The sequence below is a fragment of the Gracilinanus agilis genome, chromosome 2 (genome assembly GCF_016433145.1).
Source record: "Gracilinanus agilis isolate LMUSP501 chromosome 2, AgileGrace, whole genome shotgun sequence".
Taxonomy (NCBI): domain Eukaryota; kingdom Metazoa; phylum Chordata; class Mammalia; order Didelphimorphia; family Didelphidae; genus Gracilinanus; species Gracilinanus agilis.
The window spans coordinates 442,976,635-443,002,362 of NC_058131.1; the positions used below are offsets into that span (position 1 = coordinate 442,976,635).

General features: G+C 34.4%; 1 protein-coding gene across 1 annotated transcript in view; it reads left to right on the top strand.

The window, feature by feature from the left end:
* The first annotated feature begins 4,762 nt into the window (after positions 1-4,762).
* Positions 4,763-25,728, top strand: part of NIN (ninein) — a 136,546-nt gene continuing 115,580 nt past the window's right edge. The window contains 2 exon segments of the mRNA XM_044659944.1: positions 4,763-4,972; positions 18,334-18,537. Of these exon segments, the coding sequence (XP_044515879.1) occupies positions 18,355-18,537 (183 nt within the window). The 5' untranslated portion in view covers positions 4,763-4,972; positions 18,334-18,354.

Consider the following 25,728-nt stretch of genomic DNA (forward strand, 5'->3'; position numbering starts at 1 on the left):
GGAACTAGGACTTCAACCAAGAATCATTTACCCAGCAAAAATGAGCATAATTCTTTAGGGAGGAAAAAAATGGGTATTCAGTGAAATAGAGCACTTCCAAATATTCCTGATAAAAAAGACAAGAGGTGATAGAAAATTTGACTTGCAAATACAAGACTCAAGAAAAGCATAAAAAGGTAAACAAGAAAGAGAAAACAAAAGGGATTCAGTAAGGATAAATTATTTACACACCTACATGGGAAGGTGATTCTTATAACTCCTAAGAACTTTATCATTATTAGGGCACATATAAATGGAGATTTTGAATCTTGGCCTTCATTCCCCCTTAAGTCCCTTATTTTTCCCAAAATTCCCTTTAATCTCTCTTGCACCTCCACCTTTAAGTGCTCACCTTATTGTTTTATAGACGGCTATAACTCCTCCCTCTTTTTTTTTTTTTTTTTTTTTTTTGCTCCTGGAAAAGGGCTGGTTAGTAACCTTTTAGTTAGTCTCTTTTTTTAGTTTATTATTAATAAATATAAATATAATATTTAGTATTTGGCATATTAATTTTAATCGCCACAGATTTAATCTCTCATTAGAATTGGCTCAATGAAGGACACAATCAATTGGGTATAGAAATCTATCTTGCTCTACAGGAAAGTAGGAGAGGAAGAGGATAAGAGAAAGGGGGTGGAGCTGATAGAAAAAGGACAAATTGCATGAGGGCATGGTTAGAAACTAAACTGAGAAAAATAGGATGGAAATAATATACAATAATAATGGCACAAAAAATTATAAATCTCTCTAGTAAAGTCTTCATTTTTAAAATGTGTAGACAAATTAATTGAATGTGTAAAAATAGTCACTCTCCAATTGAGGAATGATCAAAGGATATCAACATAATTAAAGCTCTCTATAGTCAAATGCTCTAAATCACTATTAATTAGAGAAATGTACATTAAAACAACTCCATTCCTATCCGATTGGATATTGTGACAGAAAATGCCAAAACTTGTAGGGAATGTGGGAAAATTGAGACACTGCTGGGCAGTTGTGAACTAATTTAACCATTCTGGAGGTCAATTTGAATCTATATCCAAAGGGCCATAAAACAGTTCATATCTTTAGACCCAGCAATACAGTTACTAGATTTGCATCTCAAAGAGATAAAAAATATAAAGGGGAAGGTCCTAAAAGTACAAAAAATATTCAAAGCAGCTCTCTTTGTGAGGGCAAAAATTGGGAAGTGAGGGAATACCCATCAAAAAGTTATAACATATGATTATAATGAAATACTATTGTGTTGTAGGAAATGATGAGCAGGAGGAACTCAGGGAAAACTGGAAAGACTTACATGAACTGAAGCAGAACCAGGAGAACATTGTATATACAGTGAAAGGAAAACTGTGCAATGACCAATTGTGAATGATTTAGTTATTCTCAGCAATACACTGATCCAAAACAATCTCAAAAGACTTATCATAAAAAATGCTGTTTGCTTCCAGAAGAGGAACTGATGGAGTTGAATTCAGATGAAAGCAAACTTTTTTAACTTCCTTATTTTTTTTTGTTCAAGTTTCCTTCCACAAAAGGATTCATATGGAATGTCTTTTACATGATGCCACATGTAAAATCTATATATGACTGCTTACCATCTCGAGGAGTAAAGGGAGAGAACTTAAGACTTAAAATTGTTTATAAAATGTTGGAAACTATTTTTACATGCATTGGAGAAAATTAAATGAAAAAAAGAATCTTGCCTCCAACAACAAGATAAATTGGGGTTAATTTCAGAGAGAAATGACTCATATGAAAAAGGATCAGGAAAAGCTATTTAAAAAAAAACAAGCTATTTATAAGATTTTGGTTGAGACTTGAAGGAAGCCGGATAAACCAGGAGGCAGAGTGTAATGCAAAAGATGCAAGAGAGAGGTTTTTGCTCTTGTAGGGGGCCAACTGAAAACTTCTGGCAGTTAAGCCTTAGAATTCTGAGAGAAAGTTCAGTTGGTCCCTGAGGCTTGAGCAGAGCACAAGGACTAACCAGGGCTCTGCTTGGTTTTCAGTTTTGCTTCGGCCTGTGCTTTGTCTCTGGACAATTTGAACCTAGCTAATTTCTCTGGACCTCTCCCTGACCTTCTCCATATTATTTCCCTGTTTCCCTGCCTGTTTTCCTGGGGCTCTGGGAGGCAGGGTGGCTTTTGGATTTTTAGTGAAAAGACTTTGTGGATTTAGTTTTCCCCAAAAGGCAAGTAGGACATCCGTGAATTCAAATTATCCCTTTAGTATACCCTCTACCTTGAAGCAGCCAAATCTTCCCCGGCTGAGAGAGCAGGTTCCCTCTCAGTCTAACCCATTCCTGAGACCCTTCCCCATCTTGAGTTTCTCCCTAGTGGCTATCAGAAACCCCAAAACCCTCTCTCCTTCCAGACCAACCTGAAACATTAATAAAACCCTTGGTTACCTAATCAAACGCTCTGGAGAATCTTTGTGTTGAAGAAATTAGGCAAGGGTGAAGAGGAAGGAATAATTTTCTTTTATTTCCTTAAGGAAATTGGAGGCATCCATCTTGGGAGGAAGTAGTTACTGGACACTTCCTCCTGAATCCCTTCAATTTCATTGACAGGGAGGAGCCTTGTGGTTTCTCCTTTGATGACTTGAGAAACTGACAAGAAAGCCCTCAAGTCAGAATCAAAACACTTCTGACTGGCCCTATTCCTTGTGTCTGTAAAAGTACCTTTCTTGCCTGGAAGGGTTTAGCCTATTACCCCCAAATCCTCTGTTTCTAGCCTGGGTGTCTAGTCTGTGTCAGCTGCCTCTCCTGAATACCTCATCTGTACCCTTACCATCCTAATACCACCTTGTCTATTCCTCCCTAAACTTAACCTTCCCTTCCATTCCTATCCTATTACCTCAATCACCTTTTACCCCTCCATCACTCAGCAAGGGAAGGAGATCACCTCCTAACTTTAGTGTACCCCCCTTTTATCCATTACATTAATTGGCGAGCAAGGTTAATTTAAGGCTACCTTAAATCTTCTGACATACCCAAAATGAAACTGGCAAGAATAACATTCATCTTATCTAGCATATCCATTATGTCATGGTCTTTCATGCAAGGTGTAATGGATTTTTGGTTCAAGACAGTCCCCAATTTTGTGCAACAAGCTTTAGACCTCTATGACTATTATAAATGGTGTGCCTTAACCCTGGCTGAGTGCATTTGTTTTATCCCAACTGCCATAGCCATAACCCTATCCATTTGGCAATTCCTAACAGTCTCAAAGAGCGTATGCTCTCACCTGTGGAACTATTATAATACAATCACAACCAAGAAAGACACTGATTCTCAGGAAATGGTAGCAGACATCAAGCTACTGTTCCAAGTACTAAAACAACTAAGAGAAGGAAGGGAATTGAGATCATTCTAGATATGGAGAATAGTCAGTGAAAATGCACAGTCAGGAGATGGAATATCTTGGGCAACAAAAAGCAAGGCCAAAACCGCTTACTGGATCATAGAGTACATGGAGTGGTTTAAAGCGAAAGAAGACTGGAAAAGTAGGGAGTGGTCAGTTTATGAAGGGCTTTAAAAACCAAAAAGAGGATTGTGTGCTTGATGCTACAGACACTAAGATATTACTTAAGGTTTTTGAATGAAGCACTGCACATTATTAAGACAGTTTTAAGAGTTGAGTGGACAATGGAATAAGGAGAAACTTGAGAGAGGGAGATCAAACAAGAGCCTATTGCAGTAGTCCAAAAGGGAGGTGATGGTGACGGCACCAGGATATCAGCATAGACTTGATTACATATGAATATATGAGAGATAACAAAAGACTGATCTGAGAACACTCTGGATATATGGAAACAAGGAGTTGAGAGACACTGACAAGTGAAAGTTGAGATGCAATGAAGATTCCACAAAATGATATTGGATTTGGAGAGCATGCAGTTCTGGGATTGTGAGTTGTCTTGGCCTCCTATTCCTTCTTGTGTTATTATTTTATTACTTATTACCAGTGTTATTGGGAAGAATGGGTTCAAAGTTTTTCCTTGATCTCATCATTTCTACTATTAATCTTTAATCCAACAATGAGGGGTTGGAGATTTAAAGTTTTAGAAATTAATATTCAGAAAGTAGCCATTTTCATGGAGACAGTTTTACAACCTTTGAGGGTTAGTGGACACTAGCATAGGTGCTTCCAGAAGTATTTGAAACAGCTAAAAATGACAAAGAACTAATGTTAGCATTGCATTTGTGAAAGTGTTTGTTTAATAAGTAATGCCAACCATTCTTTTTAATAAAGGGAAAGGTACACACAGTTAATAAAAAGCCTACTATGTGCCAGGCATTATGCTGAGCGCTTCATAAATACTATCTCAGCCAAAATGAAAGAAAGGGAAGGGAAAAAAAGTATTCTGAATTCTGAATACTAAGTACATGTCCAGAATTTTCAAATGCAATTTCTCTCAAATACGCCCTGGAACAAAGCAGAAGAAAAAGCAGGACACTTCTTGGATTTCCACCAGTCCTATTAGGGACACATAAAAATCAAATTCTTTCCGGAACACTAAGAAAAAGAATTGCCGCCCGACCGGGTAATCCAACAAGAAAACATGAACTCTCCTCTCTCTCTTTACTACAGTATGTAGGAAGGAGGAGTTCCAGTGTCTCTTAGTCAATGCGTCAGGCGTGGCTCCACCTTCTTTTGATCCGTTTTCTTCCTTCCCCAAGGTTTCAAATCTTAACGTAGTTTCCTTTGGTTTGGTAGTTGCAGCCAAAGAGAAGTTAAGGCCTTCACTGTGCAGCTTGTGCCTTTGGAGAGAAAAGAACCAGTTCCTTTGCACAGTCCCTGATTGCTTGCTTATTGCAGAATCTAAACGTAAGAAATTCCGATTCCGTTCGGAGAGTTTGAGCCACTTTAGTCTGTGATGTTAACCTCAGCTGGGCCTCTGTGAAACAGAAGCTGCCTGCAAACCCGGAAAGTGTGTAAGTAGGCTTTGAAAGAAGCATAGGATGGAGACGCCTTCCCGTATTCAAAACTGTTATTATTTTGGTGTAATGCCCTGACTAGAGAACTCGTCTTGTTGGCCATAGTTTTATTTGGGATTTGTAGAAAGTCGTTCTTTCTTTCCCCTTCTCACCCTTGGGTACTTCCGTGGCCCATAGCCTTGAGGACTGGCTCAGCTCTTGGGGGTAGTTGAGGAATATAAGGCATCAAGTTTTGGTACTTTAAAGAGGTTCATCAGGGTGGATGGAGGTGGGTTTGGGGACGAATCTGGGACTTCTGAAGCTTCGAGACTGCTACTGAGCTAACTGCAGGAAAGGATCACAATTCGTGGGAAATGGAGGGTTGGCGTCTTCTAGTAGTTAGGCAGGAGATAAGGTAGAAAGGGGATTTTAAATGGGGATGACTAAGCTCGGCTACGACCTGTGGAGAAAACAGGGAGTGGGAAGCCAACCAAAGGGAGGATGATGCTTGGGGAATGGGCTGCAGCAGATTGCATCTTGTGGGGAGTTGGGGTTGAGTTGCTTTAGTATGAACAACCTCTTACATATGGAAATGACGCTAAGGTTGTTCCTCATTTGGGTTCTTTAAAAGGATTTGCTCTCTGAACTGCAGTGTTAGCTGCAAAGTTTTGTCTCACTTTTTAGAGATTTAACAAAGCCTTCCTGGGACTCCTGAGACTGGCTGCTTTGCAAGAGCTCCCCTGAGATTTACGGAAGGAAAGAGGAGTGGGGCGGGAGTCCAGATCGGGAGATTGCATACTTGGAGGAGTTTCTTTGTCTGAACCAAATTGTGGGGAGAGGGAAGATAAAGTCTCTTTTGTGGCTATATGTGCTGTTGACTGCAGTGGATTAGTGATTTAAAATAGTGGTTGTAGACTTGGTGAAAAAACACCTTTTCATCACCGCTAGTTCACAACTCTCTACTAAGTTGGAAATAAACAACTTTTATTTTGATCTAGGATCTAATTTGACAGTCTTGGCTTGTTTTGTCATTCCTACCCTTTTCTATCTAGCTATTAAAAACAGACCCACTGCTCTTATATGTAGAATTCATTTGCTGTTCTAAGTTGTTTTATAAGAGATTCTCAAGAGGTTCATAGAATCAGACCTGGAGTTTGTAACTAGGAGGGGAAGGAGAAAAAGAGATAGAAAATATATCATCACCCTTACTGAATAAAATACTTCAGTACCAGTTTGGAAAAACTGAAATGTGGGGATATGCTTAGTTTATTTTCTAAGCCTTTGGAGTCGTCCTTTGATCATAAGATTGTAATCATGAAAATGTTGACTGCTAAAAAGAATTGTTCTAGCTGTTAAATTGTTGGTCTAGAGACTCAAGCGCTGTTCAATCTCCATTATTGTGGAAATAAAATTTCTGTTTATTTCTCTTTTTTTTTTACTATTAAAAATTCTGAACTTAACAACACCAAATAAAATTTGATTTATATATGTAGATTTTAGAATGAAAGGCGGAACCTGGAACTGACTATTCTCTAATTCTCTAAAGCTTGCTTTTCTTTCTAAGCATATAATAAATACAACAAAATTTATAAAACTGTACTGGTTTGCTACTTATTTCTTCATAATGCAACTATTATGTAATTATTTTGCCCTCACATGGAGTCATTTTTATAGTAGCTAGGTGACCCAATAGATAGAGCAGGTCCAAATAGTAGTCAGGAAATCCAGATTTCAAATCTAGCCTCAGGTATATGTGATCCTGTTCAAACCACTTACCTTCTTTTTGCCTCTGTTTTATTATTTATATAGTGGATATAGTAATATATAGCACTTATCTCCCAGGGTATTGTGAGGATCAAATGGGATAATAATTATGAAGCACTTAGCACAATACCTGCCACATAGTAAGTGCTATATAAATGTTTATTATTACTATTCTAGATTTCTAAGAATTGCTTGAGATACAACCCAGTTATTGAATTTAAAAAAAAATGCAACTTGCTAACATTTTAGTCTGACTATTCTGGAAAGAAAACCCACTATTATACACAGACTGAAGTGCTGTCAGTATTTAAGATCCCACATTACTCTCAAATCCACTGGCATAAATTTATGACTATTTTGATCTGTTTCCATTTGTCATTCTGTGAGGAAACATTTTCCCCACCCATTTTAAACAATTTGATTTCTTATCTACCTTAGAGAATCATCGAAGACTTTTGCATCTTGGAGAATTTTGACAATTGACAGAATTCTGTTAAATCTTGACTGAAAAACTTATACTGGATGTGGCAAGGATAAGATGTTAGTACTGCCTGAAAAACCGAATTTATTAGAAGTTTTTTTTTAAGAGTATATGAGCAGAAAAACTTGTTTTGACAGAGTGAGAATTTAAATGTGTCATCTTATTTAAGTTTTTTGGGGGGGCTAGGTTTTAGGTTCTATCTCGGAAAAGTTTTTTGCTTTATATCTGATATATACAGTAGAAGGAAAGTTTTCTGATTTAGATAGTAAAAAAAAGACTAGCCTTCAGATGTCCCAAAATGGATGTCCCTAGAATATCTGTAAATTTACTGCTATCATCAGAAAAATATTAGAGAATATTTTAATGGAAAGCAATGAAAATAGAGAATATAGGCACAATTCTTCTATCAAACTTTCAGAATTAGTCAATTTACTTTCTCAAAATAATTCACACAGAAGAAGGGACCTATTTTTGAGCATCCAGTCTTAATTTTAAAATATTTTTGTCTTTACTATGAGTTAAATAATTTCTATAAGTTTCTTTGAATGTCATTTAAATAAAGTTGATATGCCACCAATATTGATGGATTTTAGGAATGATGAAAATACATTTTATTGACAAAATATAGTCTAGGTACTTAGAGTACTTGAGAAAAATTAAAATGTTTTACATTCAATTTAAACTTTTAAATATTAGTTTGTTTCAAAACAAGACATTATTTTAAATTAATAAATAATGTGGATTGAATTCTATCTACTAAACACTGAGGTAATTGAATTCAGTTCATATGGTATAATCTTATGTAGGCTTTCAAAAATAGTAATAAAATGTAGCAAAGCAAATAGCTTATGGCTTATCTAAGAGAAGTTTTTAAAAAATATTCACAGATGAGAGAATTACAAGTCTACAATATAACACCCTAGGAAAACATTTTCTCACTTAAAGTCTGTGTTTAGCTTTGAGTAAATGTCCTAGAAATAAAAATTGTGAGTTTGCTTTTTGTAAGAAAAATGACAACTTCTGGACAATATTACTCCATGTAAGGTCTCGTAAAACCCCAAATATTCCAGAAATACCAGAAAAGTTCTACAAATTCAACAGATGGAAGAATAATAAAATAAAAATAGAAATACAAATAAATTCCCCCCATCTAGTCAAGAACTACAACAAGAAAACTTCCAGAAAACCCTTGACTGCTCTGAATGGAGATAAGGCAGAGGAAGAAGAGGGGGAAAAATAACTTTGGAAATTGGACCTAAAGCCAGCAAGATCTTAGCCCTTTCCCATCAGAGCCATCTACTATTGTCCTTTGCATAGAGAGATATAAGAAAGAAGTACTTGCTTATCTTTAGCCTTCTAAGATATTTTAAACTGATGTCCTAGTAGTCTTTAAAAAAAAAAAAACCTTTACCTCTTTTCTTATAATCAATACAAAAAATATTTCAAGGCAGAAATGTGGTAAGGGCTATGCAATTGGGGTTAAGTGACTTGCCCAGGGTCACATAGCTAGGATGTTTCTGAGAGCAGATTGAACCCAGCACATCCCATCTCCAGAATCTCTATCCCTGGCAGTCTTTTTCTTTCTTTCTTTCTTTCTTTTTTTTAAGTTCATTTATTTATTTATTTATTTTAGGGTATTTTTCCATGGTTACCGGAATCATGTTCTTTCCCTCCCCCCCCCCCCACTCCATAACCAACAAGTAATTCCACTGGTTTCACATGGGTCATTGATCAAGACCTATTTCCACATTATTAATATTTGCACTAATATCCCCATTGAACCATGTGATCAAGCGGTTATTTTTCTTCTGTGTTTCTATTATCTCAGTTCTTTCTCTGGATGTGGATAGCATTCTTTCTCATAAGTCCCTCAGAATTGTCCTGGGTCATTGCATTGTTGCTAGTAGAGAAGTCTATTACTTTGATCATGCCACAGTGTATCCATCTCTGTGTTCAAAGTTCTCCTGGTTCTGCTCCTTTCATTCTGCATCCATTCCTGGAGGTCTTTCCAGTTCATTATTATTTTTAACACAATATATTCCAACATCAACAGATACCATAATTTGTTTAGTCATTCCCCAATCGAAGGGCATTCCCTCATTTTCCAAGTTTTCCTGGCAGTCTTTTTAAAAAAATTATTTAGGATATTTTTCCATGGTTACAAGATTCATGTTCAAAAGAACTTTCCCTCCATCTTGCCGAAGTGGACAAACAATTCCACTGGGTTATACATGTGTCATTGTTCAAAACCCATTTCCATATAATCCATATTTGTAATAAAGCCAAAGCCTCAGTCATATGTCTATGAACCATGTAATCAATCATATGCATTGCTTCTGTGTTTCTATTTCCATAGTTCTTTCTCTGGATGTGGATAGCATTCTTTCTCATAAGTCCCTCTGGATTGTCCTCAGTCTTTGCATAGCTACTAGTGAAAAAGTCCATTACATTTGATTGCTCCACAGTGTTTCAAGTTTCTGTATTCAACTTTCTCTTGGTTCTGCTTATTTTGCTCTGCAGAAATTCCTGGAGGTCTTTCCAGTTAACATAGAAATCCTCCAATTCATCATTCCTTACAGCAGAGTAGTATTCCATCACCATCAGATACCACAATTTGTTCAGCCATTCCCCGATTGATGGATACCTCCTCATTTTCCAATTTTTTGCTACTATAAAAAGCACTGCAATAAACACTTTTGTACAAATATTTTTCCTTATTATCTCTTTGGGGTACAAACCCAGTAGTGGTATTACTGGAAGTAAGAAGTAAGGGGGGATAAGGGGAGCAATATGATGAGAGGGGAAAGAGAAAGCGGACCCCCAAAAGGACAGATATTTGATTGATATTTCTATCAGTGTTAAAGCAAAAGAGTCAGGGCTATCACAGCAACTAAAGCAGGCAGGAGACTTTGCAGGAGGCCTGAAACCTGTATAATCTATGATATCCCGTTTGCATTTGTCAAGTCCACAAGAGGGTATAGAACCAGTTTCTCTTAGAGTTTAACTTTTGAGGCCACAAAGAAGGAGGAGACTAAAACTTATGTTGCCCTATAGATAAACCAGAAAGCAAGTATTCTTGCAGAGGTCAGGTCACCATATTCAAAAGAACAAAGGCAGCAGCAACCAGACTACAGAGAGAATTGAAACAAGCATTTCAGGTGTACCAGTGCCAAGGTACAGACAAGGGAAATAGTCTCTTTTTGGAGGAACTATAAGTTGGACAATGAGGATGGATCATAGAATTCAGGGAGGGGATTCAAGTATAAGAAGCCCGGAAAAGAATGATGGAGTCAGGTTGTGAATGTATTTAAATGTCAAATAGAGAAGTTTGTATTTGATTCTACAAGAGATATGGAGCCTCTGGAGCTCTTTGATTTGTTGGGGCAGGGAAGGTTGGGCCATAGTTTGATATATGCCCTACTTTTTTTTTAAGCACTTTCCTCACTTAGCAAACATTTCTTTTTTCTTCCTCTTAACTCCCCTCACCATTGAAAAAAGGAGAAAAGTTTTATGACAAGTATACATAATAAAATAAATTCCCAAGTTAACTATATCCAAAAAATGTGTTCTGCATCTTGAATCTATTGCTTCAGGTTTAAGAGGTGGGTAGCATGCTTCAAAACTAAAAACTTAAACTTTAGTAGGATCAACTTAACAATTGAGTAGAGGATAGATTTGAGTGATTAGAGATTTGAGGAAGTGAGATCAGTTAAAAAGGATATAGAGGGGGGCAGCTGGGTAGCTCAGTGAATTGAGAGTCAGGCCTAGAGATGGGAGGTCCTAGGTTCAAATCCGGCCTCAGACACTTCCCAAATATGTGACCCTGGGCAAGTCACTTGACCCCCATTGTCCACCCTTACCACTCTTCCACCTAGGATCCAATACACAGAAGTTAAGGGTTTAAAAAAAATAAAGGCTATAGAGTACAGTTATGAAGATTTGAAATGGGTTATGGTCATGTGAGTGGAGAAAAAGGAACATATATATCATACAACATGAAGGTAGAAATAGTATTTTACAATAGATTGGTTACATGATGAAAGGAAGGTTTTCAGATTTGGGTGCCTGAGGGGCTAGTGGTACCTTTGACAATACCATCTTCCTAGGGTCAAAGAGGTGGTAAAATTTTTTATAGGTCTTGAGGGTAATTTTGTTCCATATTTTAGGCTCTAAGTGGAGTCAAAAGGGAAAAAAATCATTGAAGATACAAGATAAAATTGAAAGGAACGGTATTTTCATTTAAAGGAGATGTACAAGAAGAATATACAAATGCCAGGCAAACATTTATTAAGCACTTAATATGTTCTCCTATGGTGCAAAGTGCTGATGATTGTCAACCTTGAAAAACACAGAACCACCAAAGTAGTTAGAAAGAACAAGTCTTTAATCAGATGAGGGAGACAGTGCTCTGTTGGCCACTACACAGAGTCATGTGCAAGATACCACACAGAGACAAGTCTCTGGGACTCTGGGAACACTGTCTTTGGGAAAATGCACCTAGAAAGGAGATTTTCCAATAAGCTGAAGAATTTGGGGTCTTATATACCTTTTGGGGAATAAAGGAGGGAAGGATAATTGATTGGCTTATAATGAAGATAAGGGAAGGCAGATTCTAGCCAGGGACTAAATTACCTTGGAGAGGACTAGATATAATGGGAGAAACTTTTGAGACAAAGATGCTTAAGATTTGATTATAACTACTAATTCTATACAGGCTGAGATCAGAGTACTTTAAAGTTTATTGTTCAGTCTAAGATAAGTGAGTTTGGGACGTTCCCCCAAAGCAAGTTCCCAAGGGACAAAGGCAAAATTGGGGGTTCCATAAAAAAAAACATTATCAGAATACAAATATGAAAGAGTTTTTGACTCTCAAGTAGGTTACAGTTTTTTAAAAAATAAGTTTACATTGCTATTTTCCGTTTCATATATCACCATAATAATTCCAATTACCCCTCTTCCTCCGCCTTTTTCAACGTAGCTTTTTCTCACTCTTTTCCCAGCCAATGGAGACAGAAGGTGAGTGATGAGTTCAGGTTAGCTAGGCAACCTTCCATGTGATTATGTGCTTTTTCTCTCTCCAACCTATTTGATAAATAATTATAAATTAATATGTAGTCTCCAGGGAATTATAATCTTAACAATCTGAAAAACTTGCGTGTTTTATCTGTCTCTGACAGAAAGAAGGGTAATATGCTTGCTTCCACTTCATACGTCTTCTGGAAACATGACTAGTCATTGCTTTAATTAAAACTCTTAAGTCTTTCTTAAGCATTTTCCTTAACATTTTACTCATATAAATTGTTTTTCTGGTTTCTGCTCTCTTCACTCATCAGTTTATATTGTCCAATATGTTCTTTTTCTTATAGTTTATTTATTTAACTTATGTATTTTTCCTTACATAATTCATGTTCTTTTCTTCCCCTCTACCCTCCCTTCTTTCTGACCACCTCCTTCCCCCACCCCCACCCCCTTCTGGAGCCATTGGGTAATTCCACTGGGTTTTACATGTATCATTGATGAACTACCACTGTTGCAATTCTTTTTCCTTGTGGGAATGGATCAGGCATTACAAGGTAATATCTATTTGTTTGTACACTTATATATTTTGCTTTTTGAAATACTATATTCCAAGATCTCTATCCATTTTTGATAGGAGGCTCCAAATAATGTGTTACTCAAACTGCAGTTCCTTGGTACTTGAACTTTTTGGGTGATTGCAATCTTTTTTTCTTTGATGTAGGAGGTCAGGTTTTTGGATGTCTTTTCCTTTTGAGGGATATTGTTGAATTTTTTTTATTTTTCTTTCCAAATTCTAATATTTGTGATATTTTTATTTTTACTTATTTATTGACATAGTATACAGGACTTTTAAAAATTGTTTTCAAAGAATCTAATAATTCTTAAATTGCTTTTTGATATCCAAAATTTTACACTTCCATTTTTTTCAATCATTTAGTTTTTTCTTAATATTTCTTGCTGTCTCATGGAGACACTGATATTTGGGTGGTTTATTCTAATTCTTAGGGATTCCTTTCTTGGGAAAAGTTGACCACTTTTCTTCTTAAATTGTTTATTTTTTAATTCTTTCCTTGGGGAGCTTTTATTTTGTATCTCTCATTTCATTTCTTCTAGAAATGTAATCCTTGTGGAAAATCCATTTTACTTTCAAGTTTCTGTAGTTGTTACTGTACTTTATAATATGAATATGTGTATATATGTATATACACATTTTAAAACTGGTTGTTGTTTTCTATAATTTCCTCATCTCTTCTACTCTGGTTAATGAGTTGTGTGTTTCTGATTGTTCCTGGTTTAGTCTGTTCCATTGATCTATAACTATTTTTTTAACTAATTGCAGATTGATTTTTTAAAATATATATATTTTTCAAGTTATATGCAAATATTATTTCAACATAGTTTTTTCAATTATGAGGTCCAAATTCCCTCCTCTCCCTCCTTTTCCCCTCCCTGAGATAGCAAGTGATTTGATATAGGTTATACATGTACAATTATGCAAAACCTATTTTCAGATAGATCATGTTGTGAAAGAAAACACAGACAAAAACCCACAAAAATAAAGAAAATGAAAAATAGTATGCTTCAATCTGCCTTCAGACTTTATCAGTTCTTTTTCTGGAAGTGGGTGGTATTTTTCATCTTGAGACCTTTGGAATTGTCTTGGATCATTGTGTTGCTGATATTGCTATTGTTGTGTACAATCTTCTGGTTCTGCTGATTTCACTTTGTATCAGTTCATGTAAATCTTTCCAGGTTTTCCTAAAAGCATCCAGATAATTTCTTATATGCAATAGCATTCCATCACAATCATGTACCATGTCTTGTTCAGTCATTCAGTTGTTTCTACCTCCCTTTTTATTTTCCTTTTTGGTAAGATTAAGTAATCTGATGAGGTTAAATTGGTATATTAGAGTTGTTTCAGCTTGCATTTTTCTAATTAATAGTGATTTAGAACATTTCCTCATATGCCTATAAATACTTTTTATTTCTTCTGAAAACTGCCTGTTCAGCTCCTTTGAATATTTCTCAATTGGAAAATGATTTCTATTCTTATAAATTTAACTCATTTCTCTGTATATTTGAGAATTAGTATTTTATCAGAGAAATTTATCAGAAAGTTTTCCTAGTTTTTTGCCTTCCTTCTCACCCTGGTTGCATTGGTTTTGTTTTGGCAAAGCCTTTTAAATTTAATGTAATCAAAATTATCCACTTTTTATATTATAATAACAGATGGTTTTGATAATTATTTCTTTATAATATAATTAAAGGTCTAGAGGTGCTATTAATCTTACATCCCTTTTTCTCATTATTTTCCCTGATATTCTGGCTTTTTAAAATTTCTTTCCCTCTTGTTACTATTTTATCAAATCAAGAAAAGTATCCCTTTGATAATTTTATTGGTATAACATTAAAATTGTAAATTAACTTTGGTAGTAGTAATTTTTTATTGTATTGGCACAAAGCAGGCATGAATACACCATTCCTCCAACTATTTGATTATTTTTTTATTTTTTGTTTGTTTGTTTGTTTCTTAAGGAACACATGGCAATTGAATCCAGAGAACTGTTTTGTGTGATTTGATAGAGTAAGCCACACATTCTTTATGTATTTTGTAGCTATTTGAAGTAGGATTTCTTTTTTATTGCCTATTTAATTTTGTTATTTTCAATTAAAAATAAGGTTTTTTAGGGCTCAGTTTTGTTTTTTTGATCACCCTGATTTCTTTCACTATCCTTTCCTCACTCTCCAAAGGGAGCCATCTTATATAACAAACAGTATTTTTTTTTAAACCCTTACCTTCCTTCTTGGAGTTAATACTGTGTATTGGCTCCAAGGCAGAAGAGTGGTAAGGGTAGGCAATGGGGGTCAAGTAACTTGCCCAGGGTCACACAGCTGGGACGTGTCTGAGGCCGGATTTGAACCTAGGACCTCCAGTCTCTAGGCCTGGCTCTCAATCCACTGAGCTACCTAGTTGCCCCCAAACAGTATTTTTTTAAAGAGAGCAAAAACGAAAAGAAAAAATTGTCATAATTCATCAGTGTATCAAAATATATAAAGTATACCAAACTTGTGATCCTTCACTTTCTTCCAAGAAATAAGGTGGAGGCGTCTTTTCATATCTTTCAAGCCATATTTATTCTTTATCATTTTTCAACATTTATGTTTTTATGATAATTCTTTCTTTTTACATAGTTTCATTCTTTTTAAAGATTTATTTGTTTGTTTCTGAAGGCATATTTTGACAAAATAACATATATTACAAAACTATGTCTTACTTATTTCTTTTTCAGTTCTTTCTTTGGAAATGGACATACACAATTCTGTTGATATATATAATGTCCTCTTGGTTCTACCCATTTCACTCTCAATAATTTCATGTAGATCTTTCATTTTTTTCCAAAATTAACCTCTTGGTTTTTATGGCACAGTAGTATGCCATCACAATTCAAAATATAATCTTAGAACACAGGATTTCCATTTCTATTCCATAAATCACCAAATACAAACCAGAGGTTTGTAAACCTTGATTTTAGATGATTATTAGAATGGTTGAAAAGTCTTAAGAAAATCTTCATTTCCCAGTATTACTACCAAAAGCATAGCGACTCAATACAATTAGATAAATATCTGTCATAAAAAATGCTCCATAATATATCATTTTGGTTTACCAAACTGAATGACTAATTCTCAACAAAATCCGTTTAATTAGTTTGCCTGTTATGTCAGTTTTATGGGGTCCTTTTAGCTACATTACTTTATTTGGCCAATACCAAATCAATTGTTGACTGAGAAAATAATGTTCAGAAAATGACCCCCAAATTAACTCCCCTTCAGGAGTGTTTTATTAATAATGCCTACTTCTTACAAACTCCTTGGAGAGCTAATTCATCTCAATTACATTATACAGCTTGCTCTTTTCTTTGGGCCAAACTCTTTCTTATATTAAAATATTAAAATTCATTATCTTCAGGTAGAGTGTATAAATATATGGCTTATTGCTTAGTATATTTGCATAATGGACTAAGGGAATGAGTTGTATATTAGATAAAGTCACTTATTTATTCCTTTAGACTGACCTTCACAGACAAATGAAATATTGGGGAAAATCATATGTTTAGAGAGATTTTTATACTTTTCAAAGAAGCAGCTATAATATTTATTTTAACTTAGTTTGTGCTTGTTGTCCTTTTCACTTATTATTTATATTGTTATAATTAAATTCTCTAGGGGCTATATATTAATTTATAATTATTTATTAATATAGGTTGAAAAGAGAGAGAAATCACATGATCACCTGTCCATGCCTACTTATTAGCCATTTTTCTCTGCAAGTAGCTGTGCCGAGCCAGTACATGCCAAGAGATAAATGCCCCAGAGAAGGGAGAGAGAGCAATGAGTGTCCAGCAAGAGACTTTCTTGTGTCCCCTTTCTTATAAAGGCATTTTTTGCCACTTCTCCTGGGACTGTCTGGTGGGACAGGTTTAATCTCAGCCTAGGTCCAAGTCTTGACTTTTTGTCATGTCACTCATTGAATGGGGACTTCTCCCTGCCCTTTCTGTGTGCTAGGACACCATGTCAGGGAGCCACAACAGTTCCTAGTCAAAGAGGGGCTGATACCAGCCAAAAATGTTTTTTTTTTTTTTTTTTTTTGTATTTTAAACCCTTAACTTCTGTGTATTGACTGATAGGTGGAAGAGTGGTAAGGGCAGGCAATGGGGGTCAAGTGACTTGCCCAGGGTCACACAGCTGGGAAGTGTCTGAGGCCGGATTTGAACCTAGGACCTCCCGTCTCTAGGCCTGGCTCTCAATCCACTGAGCTACCCAGCTGCCCCCCCAAAAATGGGTTTTTAAATGGAATAAAAGGTTATAATTTATATTTAGTTTACACAATATACGTATTATGGTTAATATATATATCATTTTCTTGTCTCTTCTTACTTCACTCTATATAATGTAAGACATACATCACATAAACTTTTTCTCAATATTCATATTTGTTATTTCTTACTGTACAGTAATATTCTATCATACTCACCGATGAGTTTATTTGAACATTCCCCAGAAGATGCATAAATACTATGTTTGTAGTCCTTTGTTTCCATAAGCATATATATAAATATGTTAGTATATACAGAGGTTTTCATTTTATGACAGACCTACTTGGAGTATTTGCCTAGGAGTATAGTCTCTGGGTGAGGAAGTTTAATTTTAATTGTTTTATTTGCATAATATTAATGTTATTATGTGAATTGTTCTCCTGGATTTGTCTACTTTATATAAGTTTTCTCAGGTTTCTTTGAAACTGCCCTTTTGTTATTTTTTATAGCGTAATAATGCTTTATTTTATTTATATGGCATAATTTATTCCTCAATTTATGTTTTAACATCTCTCATGTATATATATATACATATATATGTATGTTTGTATATATGTATGCATGTATAATATCCCATAATCTTATAGGCTTAAATAAACTACAAAATTATGTTAAAATTTATTAGCATCAATAATTTACAATACAACTACTATGAGAAAGGTAACAGCCAAAGTAACCTTTAATCATTGCTAAAACTGCTGGTTCCTTATTATTGGAAACATGAAAATATTACATTTATTTTCAGTATTCTAGTTAAAGTCTTTTCTTAAGGATTATTTTCATATTTCTTTGCAACATAAAAGAAAAATTTAGTTCTCTCAGGAAATAGTTTCCCTTAATCCTGTTTTTGCTAGTCTGTCTTTAGTCATCACATTTAGTAATCTCTCCAGAATGATAATTAAATAGTCAAACTCTCTATTGCCTTTCAACAGTAGAGTTATCATATCAATAACTTTAGTGGAGAGACTATTGATGCTGGTTTTATACCTGTAGCTCAATGTGTTTTCTCCCAAATAAGCTTCTTGAAAGAAACTTTGTATCCCCAAGGACAAACATTATTTCTGGCATAAAACAGTTCCATTCTAAATGCTTGGTGACTGAATGACTAATTAATAATAAGGCTGAAAGGAAAATGAAAATGTATATCTGATGATGATTATGGCTGCATTAGAACATTCTAGTGTAGATGCTAAAATATCTAAATAATATATTTATTTTATTTCTCTTGTCATGTACAGATATGTACAGGGGGTTATGGGATGGATGGAGCAGAGCAGGATCAGCATGAAACTCATCTCAAGGAAGTATTTAACAGTTTCGATGCCACTGGTTGTGGGTCTCTTGGCCAAGAGGAGCTAATAAAACTCTGCCAGTTGCTGAACATAGAAGAAGTGACTCCAGCACTCCAGCAAACATTATTTCAGGACAATCTCCTAGGCAAGGTAAGATCTGAAGAGAAGCAAAAAGTTAACAGGGTTTGGGAGAGGTTGAATGCAGAAAGGATTGCACCTTATAAAAGAACTAGATGCATATGTTATTTATTAATATTGTTGATTATAAATCACTTTATCCCTGTAAGACTCACTTTTGCTCACTTGTAATACCATCCTTGGACTTGCCTCATAGGGTTACTGTGAGTATCAAATAAAAATATGTGTAAAATACATCACAAATTTTAAAAGTTTTATGTAAAAATCAATGTCTGTTGTTTTTATCATTGCTATGTTTGCACTGAGCATCACAATAGAGAAAAAAAGGAAATAAACTATCTCCAACAGTAAAGAGAAAGAGTATTGGAGTAGATACCCAAATCTTGAGTATAGACTACTTTACTGGGACTATACTAGTCAGTTTTGGAACCAAGATGTTCTCTGAGAAGAGGAAATTCATTATGAGGACTGACATTCACGTATGGAATTTGTTACATTATAATTATATAACATCCAACAAAATTATTTCCTATTTGGATTGCTTCTATAGTGGAGTAATTAAACATCCATCTAAAGTAATGAAGATGGAAAGGTAAGTAAGAATTGTTTCTCATAATGTATAATTCAAAATGGTTCAAGATGTCTTTCAGATATATGTGCACTAACTTTAATCATCTAGTTTGACTTGTCATAATTTCCCCATGGACCAATATCATTGAGGTTATACACAGGAAGGGAAAGGTTTTTGTTCTCTTCTAGTTTTGTTAGATGAGGAAAGTCTGATCTTCTCTGACCTGTGAATGCTATCAACTTTGAAATGTAAATCATATGTCAATGTATTCAAATTCATTTAATGTTTTTTTTCAGTTATCAAGCATTTATATTTTTCTCCTCCCATCTCCTCTTGTCTCAGTATGTATGAGTGCTGAACTTCATTGAAATAGTGGTTTTTACCATTTGGTATGAATTGAGTTTTATCTTTCTCCAACTGAAAACCTTTCTTCACCCTGTACAATTTTTTCTTTCTCATCCATTGAAACATAATTCCAATTAATCACCACTGAATAATTAAAATGCTGAATATGTACCAGAGACTATAAGGGTCTCAAGCAATCTAAAATAACACATATCAGGTTTAAATTAGTATATTGGATATGTTATCCTCAGGGGTTTTTATTTATGTCCCATCAGTAAAATTTCATTTTTAAAACAAAAACCTTTATAAATCCTCATAAATCATTTGCTTGTTCCACATTCATATTCAAACTGGGTCTTTTTAAGATTTCATATGTATTCATATATGCTATTCTTTATCAAAATATCAAATATCAAAATATTCATTTATCAACATATCTTTCAAACAATAAAATAAGAACTTTGATTATTAAACCATTAGCTTGTCATCATAGTGGTGTGTCAAATCTTTCTTTGCTCAGATGCTTTGGGAGAAAAAAGAATGTAGTTTTTTTAGTGGACTTGTAAAGATTCTGGGTCTTTTGGTGCAGAAATAGTTATATTAATAGTATATATAAAATAAAAAGCTTAATTTAATGTGTATTAAAATTTAGAACCAAAACCTACAATTTTCTATTTCCTAGGCAAGTTGAACAACAAATTAAGATTTTTATCATTTAGGTGTTATTAAAATTATCTAATAATTCTGATTATATAGTGCTTTAATGTTTTCAACATGTGTAACAATTATTTAATTGTGTACCATTTGACAAAAACTGTTGGGAAAACTGAAAAACAATTAGTGAGAGTGGGTGACCAACATTTCATATCATAGTCCAAATAAACTCAAAGTGAATGATGATATCATAAATAAAATAGAAAAGCATGGAAGCGATTTCTTTTTGGATCTATGGAGAGTTAAAGAATTTATAGTTAAATGAGACAAAGCTTCATAAGAGGTAAAATGGACCATTTTAATTACATAAAATTAACATTTTTTAGACAAACAAAACTGTTCTTATTCAGTCATGTCCAATTCTTCATGACCACATTTGGGTTTTCCTTCACAAAGATTCTAGAGTGGTTTGCCATGTCCTTCTCCAGCTCATTTTACAAATGAAAAAAACTGATGCAAGTAGATTTAAGTGATTTGTCCAGGGTTACACAGATAAGAAGTGTCTGAGACCAGATGAGTCTTTATCTGAGGAAATGTCTGAGGAAGATGAATCTTCTTAACTTCAGACTGAACACTCTGTCCACTGTGCTCTCTAGTTTACCAAAAACCAATGTAGTTAAGATTACAAGAGATGCAGGAAATTATAAGAAAAAAATCTTCGTACCAGCTCTGTTTAAATTGGATTTCAAAGGAACATGATGCCTCATCCAAGATAAAGCTTATCACATTGCATTTCATAATCATTTTGTGGATACTCAATTTCTTCCCAACTTCATCAGCCTCCTGCCATCTCTGGAGGGCTAGAGAGTACAGCACTAATATCCCAAAGCTTTTCTTAATAGAAGGATGGATCTGGACTCTCTAGGTAACTCTCCACTTTTCATCTTCAGCTCTTCTTGGTTCAATTCCAAGGACTCATTACTCCCTGATGCCCTTCCTCACCTTCCAGATTCTTTTGTATGTTGTCTTCCTCCATTAGATTACAAGTTTCACAACAGCAAGGATTATCTTTCTTTTTCTTATTTGAATTGTCTGTGCTTAGACAGACAGAAAGATAGATAGTTAGCTAGCTAGCTAAATATCAGTTCTTTTCATGCTCGTCAAGGACTAGAGATGCTCATCAGTTATGGAATGGCTGATCAAATCATGGTATTTAAGTTATTGTACTGTAAGAAATGATGAAAAGAATGATTTCAGAAAAACCTGAAAAGTCTTGTATGAACTGATGCAAAGCAAAGTGAGAAGAATCAAGAGAACAATTTATACAATAATTAACAATATGAATCTGAAAGACATGGGAATTCTAATCACTCCAAAGACCAACTAAAATTCCAAAGAACTATCCAAAGACTATCCCTTTCCAGATAGAGAAGTAATGCTTCCTTTCTCTCTCCCCCCCCCTTTTTTGCCTCCCTGCCACTATTATGGAATTTGTTTTTACATATTTTAATAGACTTTATTTCTCTTGGCTTCTCCATATAAAAGGAGAGATAAAGGAAAGGGAGATAACTAAAAATTAAAATTGAAGTAAATATAGTAAAAAATTTTTTTTAAACAAATCCCTGAATTTAGTAGATTTTATTTCAGAGTTTGTTTCCTGGGTAAGATTTTATTTACCTTATTCTAACCTGCATTTATTGATATATTAACAAAGTATTTTGGTTGTTAAAATTATCATTAATGCCAATTGAATAATATTTTATTGATTTTGGTATTTATCTTTTTTCAGGTTTTTATTTAAACTTTCACAGTCAATATTCATTAATGATATTGGTCTACTATTCTCTTCACCGTACCCTTCCTTGGTTTATGTATTAGGGCTATATTTGTTTCTTAAAAGGAGAATGATAAAATGTTTCCTTTCTCAATTTTAGAGAATAATTTGTGTGATATAGATATTAGTTGTCCTCCTAACTTTTTAAAAAATAAAAACCCTTACCTCCCATCTCAGAATCAATATTGTTTATTGATTCCAAGGCGGAAAAGCAGTAAAGTCTAGGCAATGGGAGTTAAATGATTTGTCCTGGGTCATATAGCTAGGAAATGTCTCAGTCCAGATTTGTACCTGAGTCTTCCCAGTTCTAGAACTGGCTTATAATCCACTGAGGCACTTATCTGCTCCCCATTTTAAAAAATTTGATAGAATTTACCTTTTTTCCATTTGTTACCATCTATACCCTTTCCCATAATCCTTAACAGATAATTCAGATTCTATATTTTCAAATGGGGTTATTTAGATTTTCTGTCTTAAATAAAATTTCATATCTTTTCTGCTTAATCCTTTGTTTCTCTTAAAATATAAATTTTGCTGGCATATAACTGAATAGTAGGTTTTGTTAATTTTTAATTTTTTTCTCTGTTATGATGCCATGTAGTTCATTTCTTTTTACTTTGTTGATATAATCTACAGGCCTCCCAAACTTGTTAATCTTTTTTTTTTTTTAAACCCTTAATTTCTGTGTGTTGATTTATAGGTGGAAGATTGGTAAGGGTAGGCAATGGGGGTCAAGTGACTTGCCCAGAATCACACAGCTGGGAAGTGTCTGAGGCCAGATTTGAACCTAGGACCTCCCGTCTCTAGGCCTGGCTCTCAATCCACTGAGCTACCCAGCTGCCCCCTTGTTAATCTTTTAAAGGATACAGCTTTTAATTTTGTTGGATTTCTGTCTTTTTGTTGTTGTTGTCTAATTCATGTGTTTCTCTTCCAGTTTTCAAGATTCTTATATGCTAATTTTTTGGTGTATGTGTTTACTGAGTTTTCTTATTTTTAAGTTGAAATTCTGCTCATTCTCTTTTTTTCTATTTTGTTAATATTTGTTTCCAGGCAAATATTTGTTTCCTGAGGACACTTGTCTCCTGTAACTGGACATATTCATTGACTGTCTCTCATTGCTGAAAAGCTCCCTCTCTTCATCTCTGCCTCCTGTTTTCCTGGGGTTCTTTCAAAACTTAGCAAATGTCCTCCTTTCTAAAAGAAGACTTTCCTAGTTTTTCTTAATTTAGTGCCTTCCTTCCAAGATTATCTCTCATTTTTACTTTTTTAATTTTTTTTGGTATATAGTTGTTTGTATGCCATTTCCCTCATTAGACTGTGTGTTCCTTGAAGCCAAAGATAATTTTTTGTTGCATTTCTTTGTATGCTTAGTTCTTATCACAATGTTTAGCATAGAGTTGGTACTTAATAAATCATAGTTGATTATACCCAAGTTCATCTTTCTCTTAAAAAAAACACCATGAAATGATTTATTTCATTACAGCTTAGTGTTGTAGATATAGTACTGCATCAGGAAGAATTCAAATTAACCCTATTGGACAAGTCACTTAATCTCTTAGTCTTGGTTTCTTCATGTGTAAAATGAAAATAATAGTAACATCCCCACCTTACGGGTTTGTGGAGAGAACCAAACTTTGTGTGTGTGTGTGTGTGTGTGTGTGTGTGTGTGTGTGTGTGTGTGTGTGTGCATGTGCATGTATAATGTGCTTTATAAACTTAACAATTGCATCTAAAAATTAACTGTTATAATTGTTATTGTTATTATCATTATCATTATTTTCCTTATGGTTTTATTTATTTAGCTGACTTTTACTTCCATTGTTCAGAATATATACAAGTCAAATATTCTCACACTTGTTATTTTTTGGTAATGATTTCAATCCCTTTTTTATTCAACTAATGAGAAGGTTTAGTTTGACAAGGCATACAATTTTCAGTTGAGCTTCTTTAGTTTTCATATCATATATTCCATTCCTTTCTTTAATTTCTCATAACTATGATGCATTCTTGTACTGTTGAAGTTTCCTTGACTTTATATTTTAATATCTGTTTTTGTCATTGAAATTGTATAACCTCCAAGTTCACATCTTTGCAAGCGGAAGCAAGTTTTTGTTTGTTTTGTCTGGTATTGATTTTGATTTTGGATTCTTTCAATCAATAATTTGTTTCCTGTATCCACAAAGTTTGAACAGTTTTCCTTTATAATTTCCTAAATAATGGTATTGAGAAGTGTTTTTTTTTAATTTGTCATTATCTTCTAGGAGATCTATAATTCTTATGTTATCTCTGTCATCCTGACTTTGAGATCAGTTGCTTTGACTTGTTTAGAATTCATGTGTTCTTTTAATAGTATTACCTTTTGTTTTTCTTCTATTAAATTTTCATTCATTCTGGTATTTAAGGTTAAAAATCCATTAATTTTTTTTTCACTCAATTAGAAAGATTGTCCATTATAGTTAGTTGTTTTTTGCTTTATCTTATTGTGAACTGAACATTTATTGAAATTTTTTCTTCTGGTATAGTTGGTGTTTCATTTTTTTGTTGTTGTTGTTGTTATCACGTGTCATTCACCTATTGCCTCAATGCCACAATGCTCTTTACTAGTGAAGAGTGCCCCCAAGGCTGTGGGAGGTTTGGACAGAGTCTCAGCTGCCACTAGACATACCTTCCTTTCCCAAACCCCATTAGCCTACAAATTTGCATGTGCTTCTAAACATAGAGAAAATGGTGGGAGAGCCATGTTGAACTCTATGGATCAAAGTCCATGTTGAATGACTACTCTATGGATTGAAGTCCTCTGTAGTTTCTGTGGAGTCCCTGATACTCTACATCTAGCACATAATTTTTTGGGAACATTGAATAGTTTGGGAGAAAGTGGCATCAATCATCTTGCTTAGACACATGATCCTATGTTGTGCACTTATTCTACACTATGACTAGCTCAAGGTAAATATGTATTACTATTACTAATTGTTATAACAGTAGAGGGAAAGGAAGATTCCATCTGGTCTACATGTGAAGATAATTTCAACCATTTATAGTATTACTAGTGAACAGAACTTTGTTTGACAGAACATATAGAATTGGGAATCCAATTTCAACATTTGTAGAAGGACATGGCAAACCATTCTATTATCATTTCCAAGAAAACCCCAAATGGGGTCACAAAAAGCCAGATATGACGGAAAAATGACTGGACCAAATAATAGACAGGATAGACAGGAATATAGAGAAAAGGCCAAAATAGTCATTTCTCTAGTAAAAGTTATGAAATGAAACAGTAGTTGGTAGAGATGTGGTGATCATTCCCCTAACTTTAATCCACTGCTACTTAAATAAGATTCTCTAGTTTCTCTGATTTTTGGCTGCAGTGGTTTTGCTTGTTCAAAAACATTTAATTTTATGTAATGAAAATTATCCACTTTACCTCCTGTGAACCTCTGTATCTCCTGTTTGGCCATAAATTTTCCCCTTTTCACAGATGTGACAGGTAATATTTTTTCTGTGTTTCCCTAATTTTCTTATGATATCACCCTTTATGTCTAAATCATGTACCCATTTTGAGTTTATCTTGGTATAAGGTCTGAAGTGTTGGTCTAAGAATATTTTCCTAGATTCTCCTAAATTCCAGTTCTTCAACTTAAAATGCCCTCACAGTTATCTAATTAAGTATGATAGATATCTAGAGATTCCCCAGCCACCTACATGAGGCTAGCAGGAGATTTAAGCCTGAGTATACACATAATCCATAGTTTTTTGGTGGGACAAAAATTATCTTGAGTATACATGTTCTGAACAC